This window comes from Myodes glareolus, chromosome 10, assembly GCF_982192425.1.
Source record: "Myodes glareolus chromosome 10, mMyoGla1.1, whole genome shotgun sequence".
In the NCBI taxonomy this organism is placed as follows: domain Eukaryota; kingdom Metazoa; phylum Chordata; class Mammalia; order Rodentia; family Cricetidae; genus Myodes; species Myodes glareolus.
The window spans coordinates 48,481,580-48,495,611 of record NC_142035.1 but is presented as its reverse complement, the minus strand read 5'-3'; the positions used below and the strand labels follow the sequence as shown (position 1 = coordinate 48,495,611).

Genomic DNA, 14,032 nt, shown 5'->3' with positions numbered 1-14,032 from the left:
TGGGGGTGGGGGTGGGGGCTGGAGCTGGAAGATCATTAGTTTAAGGCCAGCCTGAGTTACTTAGCAAAGCAACCAATGAAAACAGGTACAGTTCACTGAATTCTGTCACAGGCTAGTATGCACGCACACACACACACACTCCTGGGGGAACCAGGGCTCAGATAAAAAAAGCATCCCAGCCCCCCACCTGTGCCATCTGTGTGACCCTGTCTGGGTCAAGCTCAACTATAGCAGTTAGTTCTTACACTTTGTGAATGGAATTACATTGTTCGGATGTTTTGAGTTTGGGCTTTGACGTCCTCTACTTGACAACCTGTGTAGAAGAGTCAAGCTGCCATGCGTTGTTGCAGACCCACTGTGCATCTCCTTGGGTGTGAAATGCTCCACTGCATTAATATACAAGTAGTCTAATGTAATACTGATGTGTATTTAAGTAGTGTCCAATTTGTGAGTACAGTTTTGTATACAGACAGCTTTGTGTATATTTTTATACATGTCTTTTTGTGAATGTCAGCATTTCTATTGGGTGCATGTTTTAGTACTGAAATGATAAATCATAGGAATCAACTTTATAAAAAAAAATTCCCACTTAAGACTGACTTGTGTTCTGTCAGTTCATGCACTCGGGCCCATCTTAAGTGAAGCACCCAGCCATGTTCACAGCCCTTAATGAGGAATTCTGGCAATGGGCTTGTTTTTCATGACACCTAGCTAAACACTGGTTTACCAGACAGAAAAAGACAAAGATACAACACGCACAAAACCAAACTCCACAGCAAGTCCACAGCTACAGACTCACTCCTGAAAAAAAAAAGAATGCCGTAAGGGAAGGAGGAAGGGAGAAACGGAGACAGCAAAGACACAAACCCCAGTCTTTCTATCAGGTACAAGAGCCCACACATGCCGTCCCAATTCTCACCGCAGAGCGATGCTGCCTCCTGGTGGATGTTGCAAAGTTCATCATTTTAAATATGTCTGATTTTTAAAGCAAGGTGATAAACATATTTACCAGGCACCACATGATATTCAGTGTAGATTTTCCCTTTCATTCTTGCTCCTCTCAAAGCAGGTTCCCCCCATAAACAACTCTATCGGCCATTTCCTTAGATGCAGTGACTAGGGATATGGGCATCTGGATTCAACATTTGTCTTCTTTCTGACTTTTGCCTTTAAATCATATAGCTCCTAAAAAAACTGGAAAATCAAAAGAAAAGTATTTCCCCACAATCTAATTCATTACTGTCTGATTTGTGGTCATTAAAAAAAATCAGTGATATGAATTCTCAAAATGGAATGACCAAATGAGTGTGTCCATCACAATCATTATGAGGTCACACGAAGCATGATTGTCCCCACAATCTTTTCCTCAACACAGTGGATGAAATTAACTTCACACTGTGAAATAAGAATACATATATAAATGGCAAACCATCTTTTGATTGTCAGAGTAGATTGCTTTTTCTTAGTAGTTACCAATTCTAAGGCACACCTAGTAAACTGTCAAGTGTGTCTAATTTGTAACAGGCCAAATAAACTCACTTTCAATATAATTAACTTTAATCAACTTTCTTGATAATTAAAATGTTTACCTCCTTTAACTCAGAAATTCCATTTAATTAGCTAAATATAGAATAATATTTATGCAAAATACAGCCATCATATTGTTAATGAAAAAATAAGTTAAATGTCCAGTCACAGAGAAGGATCAATAGTGGTTTATGTTTTTAAGATTTGAGGATGTTTTTGACAGTACAAGTCTGTAATCCCAGCTATGCAGGAAGTGGCAAAAGAGATTAAATTTAAGGTCTGTCTGGATTTGAGTACGTTCAAAGACAAAGTGGGCAATTTAGACATTATCTCAAAATAAAGAAGGCTGAAGATTGGCTTCAGCAGAACAATTGCCCAGTATGGTCAGGGTCCTTAAAGAGTCAATCCCCAGGACAACAACAAAATTTCTTTATGGGCTGTTAAGATGGTTCAACAGGTAGAAGTGCTTTCATGGTGACTCTTTGTTCTCTGGGACCACAAGGAGTGAAATGACTCCAAGGTGTCCTCTGACACCATGGTCCATATACCTTAATACACACACACTAAATTTAGTAATTAGAGAGGCTGGGCTAAAGAGATGGAACAGTGGTTAACAGTTTTGGCTGCTCTTGGAGAGTTAGGCTCCATTCCTAGCATCCACATGGTGACTTACCACAGGATCTGGCAACTTCTGGCCTGAGGACACTGAACAGACAAGAGTGTGCTTAGGTACACACAGCCAAAATACTCAAATATGTATCCTTAAAAATGGGAAAACTTATTTTTTTTAGAAGATTTTTATTCATTATGTATACAGGGTTCTTCCTGCATGTATCCTGCACTACAGAAGAGGACACCAGATCTTATTACAGATGATTGTGAGCCACCATGTGGTTGCTGGGAATTGAACTCAGGACCTCTGGAAAAGCAGCCAGTGCTCTTTACCTCTGAGCCATCTCTCCAGCACGGGAAAACTTATTTTTGAGTATATAATAAGCAAAAAAAGAAGCAACCAATGCACAAAGAAAAGGCGAGGATTGACTACTAGGACTCATTTTCTTCCAAGTCATCCTACCACGTTAAGATGCTTCTTTCAATGTTGGCTTCATAATTCTGATGTTGCTTGTGCTTTCAGTGCCAAATCTAAAACCCACCACCGTAAATTCAGTGAATGGTTTATATTTCCTTCTAATTAGTCTATAGTTATAACTTTCCTAGATTGTCGAGTGAGGTAGAGGTCTGTGGTTATTTCTGTCTCAGCATTATGTGTTCTAGGTACTCTTTAATGATTGTCAACCTTACCTCCCTCAAGGGCTTCTCTCAGTACCATTCTCTACTCACAGGTTTGTACCTAGATGCTATTAATGAACTATTATAGCTTTGACAGATAACTATACCTTAAAAATCTTACAAGATTTGAGCTATTCAGAACAGCACACAAAATTAACATGTTTCTTCTGACTATACCACTAGAATTTTTAAGAGTACTGAATTCAATGAGCTGGTGCAACCCGTAAACAGGTCTTTCCTCATTTCCTTTCACAAGTTTTCAATTTTCAGAGTGGAACCTTAGACCTCTTTGATTCTTATTCTTTGCTGTGATTCCATGTGGAATCAACTAAAACCAAAGCAGCTGAGTATACCTAAGAGGGATTTTTTTCTTAATTAAATCATTTGAAGTAGGAAGACCCCCTTTTAATCTGGATCTTTTGAGGTGGAAAGATCCATATTTAATCTAAGCCACACCTGCTGGCAGCCTATATAAATATAGTAGTCTACTCTGCTTGCTCTTGCTGGCAAGTCCATTCCTTCAGAGTATATTTCTCCAGGACTCTGGCAAACACTAAAGAACTAAGACATTCAGCATTGTGGATTGAACAACTTCTGGATTCCTGATCTTCCAATGGTAATCATTGTTGGACTAAGTGGACCGCAGGTTGTAAGATGTTCTAATAAATACACACACACATTCTGTTCTAGAGAATTCTAATAAACTATTTCCACGTACAATTCTTAGTTTCCTTTTCAGACTGACCACTACCCTACAACTTTGCTTTATTCATTCACTACTGACTGGCCTTATGAATTGTTTGCAACTTCTTAGACACATGATCCTGTTACGTGCAGATAATTTATTTCACTAACTATACATTTTCTTCACAACTGCTCTAGCTTAAGCTTCCAGCACCAAGTGGAAGGAGTAAGAGAATAAGCAGGAACTTGTTATGCTGTTGCCTGTACAGCCACTCCTCCACCTTATGACAGTACTAGAGATCCAATCCAGCTTTGCAGACACTGGGCAAATATTCCATCACTAAGCTACAGACCACTGTCCTACCAGGCCCTAGTTGAGGGAGTTTTGTTTAGAAATTCCTTCTGTTCCCAGTTCGACCATGAAAGGATTTAATCAAATGTTCTCTGTGTTATTGAGATAACCCTGACCTTCACCTCTGCTATTGCTTTGATTTCCTGGAGCTGTCGTGGCCTTCCACGGTTCACCACTAGTCTTGCTGTGCTAAGCACCAAAATGCTGCTCATTACCTTACCATCCAAAGTGGGTAGTAGAAATCATGGCAAGTCCATTTAAAAGTCAGGGGACAGTTTGTGAATGTGTGACCCCCGAGACAATGTTCTAGCAGTACCCCATCCCACAAGGTTCTCTCCTTTAGTGTTTGCTTCATAAAGACCTGCCTAGCCCAGGGTATTTAACACTCAACAGCATATGATTATTTCCTCAAACTCATCTTTAAACCTGATGGACAAAAAGCCTCATTGTAGGTCAGTTTTGTAAAATATCAGGAAGCAGCTAAGAGTAGGGTTAATTTTTCTAAGGTAACCATTAGGCACTCAACAAATCAAAGGCTCTTCTAAAGACAAACAGATATATCGCGTGCATGTATAACAGTCTCTTAAGAGTTTATTATAAACCAGCTTCAAGGGTCACAGCGGGAAAAAAACAGGACTATGTACAGCCTTTTGGGAAACAGGCAAGGAGATGAGGAGAACCAAGATGAGCCTAGAGCCTTGGAGGGCAAATTCCCCAGGGAGGGGGGCCCTGAAAGGGAAACCAGACGATCCGGGAGACTCCATGAACAGCATACAAACAAAGAGGCGTGTGGTAACTCAGCTCCGGGAACTAGGACCCACACCTCAGTGAAACTACTGCCATAATGCTGTGCGAAGATCAAAGCAGACCTGAAGCAAGAGAAAGTTTAGTCACAACCTGATCTATAACCCAAGCCCCAGCTTCCCATACTCTGCAAGTGACGACATGGATGGGTTAATTGGGCTATGCCCAGAAAAAACACAAAAGCAAAATCAAAGAGAAATAAGATGGTCATGAAATTTGATCATTTTTTATCTTAAGATCTACCATGACTTCACAGAAAGAACGCAGGGCTGGTAGTGAGGATGCTCTCTGGGCTTTTGTTTGTTTTGACAAAGAGACTCACTGTGTAGACCTGGCTGTCCTCAAACTCAGAAATCCACCTGCCTCTGGAATGCTGGGATTAAAGTCATGAGCCACCATACCCAGCAAAGAGACTCTCTAATTACATAGTCAAGGGCATCGGACAGTCTCTACTGTGATCTCAGGGACTCTCATCTTGCATCCAGGGCTGATGGACTGGACACTGAATATACTTCTGTCCCACTAAGGAGACAAGGCCAACCTGCTAATGCTTACTCCCTCCTCTCTACATTCTGGACACGGCCGTCCTCCAAGAGCTCACTTCCCTAAATTTGAGGTTCAAAACCAGATCTGGTCTAAAGTCAATCTTCAGTTTCCAATTCAATAAACTCTAGGAAAGGAAGCCAAAGCCACTATTGTAGGCACTTACCTCGCATCCCTGGAGGAGGAGGTCGCATCCCAGGAGGAGGCATGCCCATTGGAGTTCCTCGGCCAGGAGGGATCCCCATTGGGGGACCCATAGGAGGCCTCATGCCAGGAGGAGGGCCCATCATACCTAAAGAAAAAAAGCCCAAGAGACTTCTTAAAAGCTGGAAGGAAAGCATATGAAGCTGTCTACCAAGTCAAATAGCCCAATCAATCCATCCTCACAGCCTCTAAAGCAAAGGGTCCCTTGAGCCAGAGTGGGGCTCCTAATTGCTCTTGTCCAGCTAGTTCCCAACTCAGTCAGCCAGGCTGGATCTCAGAGTAATCCTGCTTAACTACGCAAACTCATCATCAGTTTCAGTCAAGGATCTATGTCATCACGAATCCAGCTAAGGCATTTGTGATCGATTAGTACTGGTCTCCTGAGAAAATACTCACCTGGAGGAGGCGCCCCTCGGCCCATAGGTGGAGGAGGACCCCCACGACCAGGTGGGTACTGAGTTGGAGCTCCTGCAATACTGGCTGTGGCTGCAGCTGCAGCCGCCGCAACAGTGCCTCTTCCTTGTGGAGTCATCACCTAAAATAACAAAGAAGAATTAAACAAAACACTAACTCAATTACACTGAGCCTGAAGTCTCCTAATGTTACAACTCATGCCATCAGATTTCCCATGTAAAAGTCAGCTATCAGGAAGCCCAAATGCCTAATTTCTAGCCTCTTAGCCTGACATTAACATTAAGTGTTTCCAATCCAACCTGGGAAAAACCACTTGCACTTTTAGTTAATACTGGTGACATGTTTGCTCAGACTTGGTGGGGGGAGGGGGCGCTGGCTTGATCCCACCTCAACAAGGAGTTGAGTACAGACTTAGTTGACTTCCCAGGGGAGACATTCCCAGGAGATGGGGTAGAGTCGGGGAAAAGGGAAGAAGTGGGAGGAGAGGAGGGGGAACTGGGATTGACGTGTAAAGTAAGTAAATATGGGCTGGAGAGATGGCTCAGTGGTTAAGAGCACTGGCTGCTCTTCCAGAGGTCCTGAGTTCAATTCCCAGCAACCACATGGTGGCTCACAACCATCTGTAATGAGATCTGGCGCCCTCTTCTGGTGTACAGGCATACATGGAGGCAGAATGTTGTATACATAATAAATAAATAAATAAATCTTTAAAAAAAAAAAGTAAGTAAATAAAATATTTTTGAGAAAGATCTTATCCAAAAAAGACTGGCGACATGGAAGGAGAAAGTACACGTAACGTCACCGGACACTGCTCAGTTCAGTTGGCCGGAATATCTTCTGTTCACCTCTTCACACAAACACTGTTAGCCTGACAACCCGGACTCATCATGAGATTGGTCACTCATGTCTATGGATTCTGCCCTATCCTTTTAGCGACCAGAAACCAGCAGTCCTCTTCCAGTGCCTCACCTGCTGCGATGGTCCTCCTACCCCACGGACTGGCCCAGCAAGTCCTGCCGGGGCCTGGGGCATGGGAACACCAGCCGGGATTCCTCTACCAGCAGCTCTGCCGATACCTGGCCCCCCAGCAGCTCCAGCAAGTGGCACTCTGGCAATACCAGTCTAAAAAGAAAAAAAAAAAATGCTGTTGTAGAATATTATTTTAACTAGGCAAAGATGTGTTGCATTTGTTTATGCTGTAGAATATTACTTTAACTGTGTAAAGGTGTATTTGACGATGTAGGGATGTAAAGATGTGTTACATGTTTCACCTTGCCTAGCTAATGTATGTGATAGGTCTAACTTTGAGCTGAAAAATCAATAGCTAAGCAGAGAAAGGATAGGCGGGGCAAACAGGCAGAGAGAATAATAGAACTCTAGGCTCAAGAGGAGGAAAATGATGGGGGACATGCACAGGGCCAGAAGCCAGGGAGACATCAGCCAGCAATAGAGACAGTCAGAAAGTAAGAAAAGGTTAAAAAGCCCCAAGGCAAAATATAGATGAAAAGAAATGAATTAAGTTAAAAGGCTGAACATTCAAAACTATTAAGTCTCTATGTCGTGATTTGGGAGCTGGTTGGTAGCCCAAAAGGGTCTGGTACAAAAAAGATGGTGAAAGGCTCGGTGGTCTAAACAATTCTAAGTACACCTTGGAGCAGCACTGCCTAAGAGCCTCTCAGATTTATAAGGCATCTAATCAGCACTAATTATATACACTAACATAAATATATACACACACACACACCATTCTTCCATGAAAGACCAAGAACCCACCTATCATCCCGTAAAGAGACTATAACTTAAGTCTAGAGAAGCATGTCACCTACACTCATTCCCATGAAAATAAACTAGCACTTGACCTTTCAACAGAGACACGAGATCCACTGCCTCTCTGACTCTCCCTTGCTAAGTGACAGTGGCCAAATAATACCCCTGATACATATTCACAAATAAGACAGTCGGTAGAGTCCAAAATAAGGAAAGGAATGAGATAAACTACTCTCTACTCACTAGAGCAACTATCTCTAAGTCAGGACTTAAATCAAGAGGGTGACTAAAAGATGTTTACAAACTGGAAAGGCAGAACAAGCTTTTACATGTGTCACAAAGAAGCATGTGTGTGGATAAAAATAAACACAGGAGAGCTGAAGAAGTAGCTTAGAGGCAGAATGATTGCCCAACATACATAACACCCTGGGTACAAACCAAGCACTGTAAAAATTAAAACAGACACATATATACAAATACAGGTTAAGCATATTCTCCTGATTCACAAAGTCTAAAGAGAGAAAACAAATTCAGTTAGGTTCTTTTTAGACAGCTCTATTTTTAAACATACATTGGTGTTTGCAGAACCAAGATCATCTGGGATCAAATGGCTGGTTTGCCATTTACTAGTTGTGACATCTTAGGCAATCTACTAAACTTATTTTATTTCATCCCTAAGGTGGGAATAATTTTTCCACAGCAAACTAAAATTCTTATAATGACTAAATAAAACACTAGCAAAAAACAAAACAAAAAACCATTGATGTCCCTGATGCACAGATTAACAACAAATACTATTATTCTGTAACCACCAAAGCCTTCATAAATTCTAAGATTTGGAGCTGTTTTTGTTTTCTTGAGACAGGGTCTTACTATGTACCCCTGGCTAGCTCTGAACTCAGATCCATTTGCCTCTGCTGGGATTAAAGGTGTGTGCCACCAAACCCAGCAGGAGCTACTATTTATCTTAAATTATTTCTTTTTGAGATTAAATTAGTTTCTCCCACCCCTTTCCTCCATCTTACACTGTTATTACATAAATACTGTTATTTCCTACATTTTACACTGTTATTACATAAATACTGTTATTTCCTACATTTTACACTGTTATTACATAAATCTATTCCTACATTTTACACTGTTATTACATAAATCTATGGACCTGTTAATTTTAGTGACTAAATGGCCTTTCCCTGAGGAGAAGGTCAAAGTCACAAATTCTAGCTCCCTCCAATCATTTACTACTTGTAAAGGAGTACACAGACAGAGTACCTAACAGGGCCTGGCTCCCATGAGGACCTCCCTTCCACAGGTATTCAGGAGGGACTTACATCTTTGGGAGGAGGTCCTTCTACTGTCATGGAGACCAGGTTCTCTCCTCGAAGCAACACCAGACCGAGAACTCGCTTCTCCTCCCTTTCTGCTTGTTTGGCATTCTTTGGCCTAAAATTGAATTTTTAAAAGAAAAAGTATTAGAAGGTAGGAAACACTTAGGTTTACCTATCTAGGAACCACCAAGGTTTGCTTTATATTACACCCCCTTGACAAACAGCATATAAACTTTTTAAGCAGGTCCTCTAGACAGAATCCCAGGCTAAATGATCTCATATGGAAAGATGGTGGGCTGCTTTCTACTAAATCAAGAAGATGCACAGACAAGGAGACAGGACAAGCAGCAAGTATGTCCAGTCCAGGAGAAGATGCAAATGCCTTTCCCGGTTTTCTTTGATATTACCTTGTTCCCTGCCTTCAGCTTAAGATTTCATAGACAAGAGGCAGGCTAAGCAATCCCTAACAGTGAATCCCACCCACCCCTACATCCACGTAGTAGCATACCAGCAACAATTCAACCTCAAGGCTACAACCCACCCTTCACCCTACATGAGCAATCAAGGGATGGAAGAAAAGGCAAGAGAAATTAAGCATACAAAGGGGAAAGGATCCCCCCGCTTCTAGCTCATATTGTCTTACTTGTTAAATAAGCCTGTACTTTTACAAGAGTCACGTAGAAATTTCACATGGGTGACCTCAAACAAGAACCCACCCCAAACACCACCAAGTGGAAAAGATGAAAGAAATAAAATGTAAACTAGAAAAAGGAACTGCAAGAGCAGGGAGCCAAAGCCATAGTCTTTAAAATAAAGAAATAATGTCCTGAATCTAAAAAACAAACTTAGATTCCCCCCCATTTTAGCTCATACTGTCTTAGATATTAAATATTAAATAAGCTTATATTAGCTTTTTATGATAAAAAAGCAGGTACTTAAATTTTTTTCTCATTAATTTTATTTGAAAAAGTATTTCCCAACCGTTTTTAAATCTGAAAACCAGTTTCATTTTTAAAATGGGAATTCCACACTGATCTGCTCCACACTCTTAACAGGCACCCGGCACCCAGGTGTCTCTGCATTTTTATTCTATACTTGACCTTGGGCCACAAAAGAAAACAATCTCAAAAAGAACTTAAGGGAATTCGGTCAGTACACGATGTACGTGCTGCATGTCAGGAGTGCACATATGACCAAAGTCACACCACTTGTTGAGCCTCAGGATGTCTTCAATATACAAAACAGGACTCAAACAGACCACACTGGTTAATGGTCCTGAAAGAAATCAGCTAATAAACTTACAGAATTGCAGCAAATGAGAAAACAGCTCCATTTTTTTTTTTTAAGAAAATGCCAACAAAAATGACTGGCCCCAAACCCACATGGGGAGCAGAGCACTTACCCTGAAGAGGGTCAGAGGCTTCTTAAAGCAGTTTCAGACCAGGCTGCAATAGGAGAGCCCTTTAGGCTACAGCTTTACAAATAGGTAATGAGGCCAGAAAATCAAGCTCTCCCCCCTCACACACCTGTGGGGAGAACATGAGAGCCCTTTACCCCAGTACCCAGGGGCATGCAAAATCAGAGAAATAAAAGCCTAGCGCCCTCCTCACCAAGTTCCACTCTGCTAGAATCAGAGAGCAAGGTTTTCTGGGTTAAGAAAGAGATTCCTTAGCAGCCAATGTCCCCACTGAAGTGTCTCCCTTCACAAGCAGGTAGGCAAACCTAGCTGAATGGCCATCCCACACCTGGCCCACCCACCCATCCATCCACCCCCAGTTCCTTCGCCCTCCCAACAGCCAGCCCTCTCCTTACTTGATCTTCCTGAATTCATCACAGTCACAGAGGATCAAGTTCATATGCTTGTCAAAAGCCTTGAAGGTCCCGATGAAGATCCGGCCATCTTGCAGGATGCACCTCATCCTGTAGTCAATGTGCTGCAGCATCTTGCTGCTCTTACCCACAGTCTGCAATAAGGAAGCAGGGTTCAGTGAGGCTCAGCTCTTCTGGACTCACACACTTCTTGCCCTCCCCCAAATCTTCCACCATAGCCTAATGTTCTAGGTGCAGCTTTCTCAACAATGTTCAGCTAGCTTCCAAACAAGGTCTTTTTCTGGGAATCTTATCACAAGCTTTCAACCTTGACTTCTGCCCATTAATTTGCTATTCTCTTTGCTCTTAAAATAGGCAATCGTCCTCAGATTCTAACTATGTTGTATCTGTCTCAGGAGAGTGTAGTGTCCACAAACTAATCAAATCCATCCAGACTAGACATTAAGCCATCAACCACTGTGTATGGTCGTGCTACGAACATCTAAATCCATCTAAACTAAGAACTGGAATTCAACAGGCACTAAAACTCCCACAAGTCTATCTGGTATTATGACACTTCTGCCTCCTCAAGTGCCCTTCTTCGTACCACCAACTGCAATTGCTGTTCGAACCTGTGAGCATTACCCAGTCCTAACATGAAAACCCAGATAATATGTCTTCTGCTTAAGCAATCATCTCAAAGAGCTGTTCACGAGGATCAGCGTACATAGGTGCATTTTCCGGGTAATAGATAATATTTTATTGAGTACTCCCCGTTTAGCCAGGCCCTTGAAAGGGATTATATTAATCCTCAAAATTGGGCCCACTTTTTACTGATAAAATAAGACGACCCAAGCTGAAGGTTAAGTAACGACTTGTCTCAGTCAACTCTCAAAACGATAACCTATCTTCGCTACATCAGATTTCTTCAGCTTCACAACCAGAGTAATGTTTCTGGAGATATTCGAGGTATTTGTTACGTTTGCTCTGCAGCCAAAACCGGCCTCAAAAATCAGGCGCCTCTGCCTACTTAGGCACAGAAATTACAAATTACAAACTGAGATTTCAAGCACCGGCCACTTTCCCCGGCTGACCTTTCTAACCCCAACTTAAGTTCATTAAGCCTGTGAAAACATCTTTCAGCGACGTCTTGCTACCAACAGAATAAGGAAGGTGCAAAGACCAGGTTCCTGACCCAGCCTGCAATCTACCTCTTCGCTCTCGCGCTTCTCCACATTTCTAAGCCTTCCTCCCACCGGGCAGCGGGGCGCTCCTAACCAATCACTCGGGAGTCTTGCTGGGGACCCACGAACTGGAGAAGGAGACCCTGCCCCTCCCCCTGTCGTTCCTTTTGTCGAAAGCCGAACTACCGCCGTGAATTCCATTAGGCCTGCCCAGAGCCAGAAACACACCGAAGACATAACTTTTTTCGGGGCGCTGTCCCAGTGCCTGACACACCCCCACATAAAAACACGCCGAGCAAAGTCGAGCTCCGGGGGCAATCACCCTCCCGCCCCCTCCGCCACTGGACTCCGCTTCCCGGCGGAGACCTCCGTTAATCCTCCGCCTGGCCCGGTGTCCGCTAGTCGGCCGGAGGCTCGCATCTGCTCCAGGAGCCCGGGCACTCATGGCCCCGGCACAAGTTCCCAGCTACCGAGGCCGCGGGACGGTAACCACCGCGCGGTCGGCCCGTGACCCCAAGGGCGGCCTTCCCCGCCACTTGGGCCCGGCCGCGGCGCCGGCCTAGGCCTTTGGTGCCCGGAGAAAGCGGCTTCGGCCCCGACCTTCTCCGTCACGGGCGGCTCCAACCCACGGACGCCGTCAGTCACGGACCCACTCCGCAGCCCCGAGCGCCCTGCGGCCAGCCCGTGCCTCCTCACCATGGTGGCGGCTCCGATGGCTCAGATTCCCGCCGGATTCGTTTCCACAGAGGCCTAGTCGGCAGTCGGCAGCCAGCAGCGATATTCCCGCCGCTGCTAACGGAAATGCAGCCTACAAAATGCCTCCGCTTGTGAAGCTACTTCCGGTCCAGCCTCCGCTTGGTAGTTCCGGCCTCTGGGAGGAGATTAGGGCGTGGAAAGGAGGTGTCAGCTTGCGGCTGGTTAAGGGTTTTGGTTTTTTGTTTGTTTGTTTGTTTTGGTGTTGTTTGTTTGTTTGTTTGTTTTCCTTCGTTTTGATTTTACTGAGTTCCGCCTCTCGTTTTGTTTTGGGCAGGGTCTCACGCGTCGCCCAAGCTGGTCTTGAGCTTCCGATCCTCCTACCTATAGCGTCCTTAGTGCCGGTGCGGGCGTGCACCCTCGGTATTTGGTCTCAAACAACAAACTGACCGCCCTTGAAAGCCTTGGATCCTCATTGGATGTACACCTTCCCAGCTTAGTCTCCACTGGGGTGGCTTGTTTCACAAGCCGGTACCCCGAAACGCCCCTTCTACCCCGGTTTCCTCCCCAGGACTCTCCTGAACTCACTCCAGGAAGCCACTGTTCTTGCTTTTCCCTTAAGGCTTGGAATGTTCTTCCTCTGCAGCTTTGCGTTTGCTTTTGTCTCGTCAGAAGCGCTAGACCCCCAAGAGTATGTTCATGTCACGCCCTTACCTTCATGGTTTAGACTGCAAGAACACTAGTCTGGTGAGGACTTCCCTGACCATCCTTTCTTACGTTAAAAACAATTGTAATAATAAAATAAATTGCAACCTTCCCGGGCACCTCACGCCTACATTTTTGCTTGCTTTTTCTCTTTAATATTGATTACTACCTGACATGCTAAACCTTAGTTCCCTTAAGTTACAGTACCAAAACTATATATGCTATATTTTTTCTACGTATGTCTTAATGGTAAACTTTTACTCTTTCACTCAAAGAAGGCATATTTTGGTACCTGTGATTGCCAAAGTTTACTCCTTCACTTAAAGAAGGCATATTTTGGTACCCGTGATTGCCAACATCGTTAATCAAGTGCTTTAGGACTAAGCAAAACAAGGACTTCCGGAACACAAGCACTGTGATGCAGGTCGGCTAACCTGATGATCTTTATGACTACTGAGTGGGTAGCATACACAGTGTGGACACCTACACAAAGGGACGATTTGTGGTTAAGGCAAAAACATGGTATTTCCTCATGCTACTCGGAATGGTGCATGACTTAGAGCATTAATTGCTTATTTCTGGAATTTTCCATTTAATATTTTCAGACTGATAGACCAAAAATAACTGAAACTGAGCTAAGAGATGATTAATATATATATTTAAGTTATTGTATTACCCCATTAGAATGTAATAAACAGTATAGCGTTTATTACTTAGATCACTGCTTG

At 43.4% G+C, this 14,032-nt stretch overlaps 1 protein-coding gene across 1 annotated transcript; it reads right to left on the bottom strand.

Annotated features, from left to right (window-relative positions):
- Positions 1-4,426: 4,426 nt before the first annotated feature.
- Snrpb (small nuclear ribonucleoprotein polypeptides B and B1) lies at positions 4,427-12,762 on the bottom strand. The gene is made up of 7 exons (XM_048459804.3): positions 12,603-12,762; positions 10,726-10,877; positions 8,917-9,028; positions 6,788-6,940; positions 5,801-5,939; positions 5,367-5,492; positions 4,427-4,722 (listed from the first exon to the last, which is right to left on the bottom strand). The coding sequence occupies exons 1-7, from the start codon at positions 12,603-12,605 to the stop codon at positions 4,712-4,714; spliced, it is 696 nt and encodes a 231-aa protein (XP_048315761.1). The 5' UTR covers positions 12,606-12,762; the 3' UTR covers positions 4,427-4,711.
- Between the last annotated feature and the right edge of the window lie 1,270 nt (positions 12,763-14,032).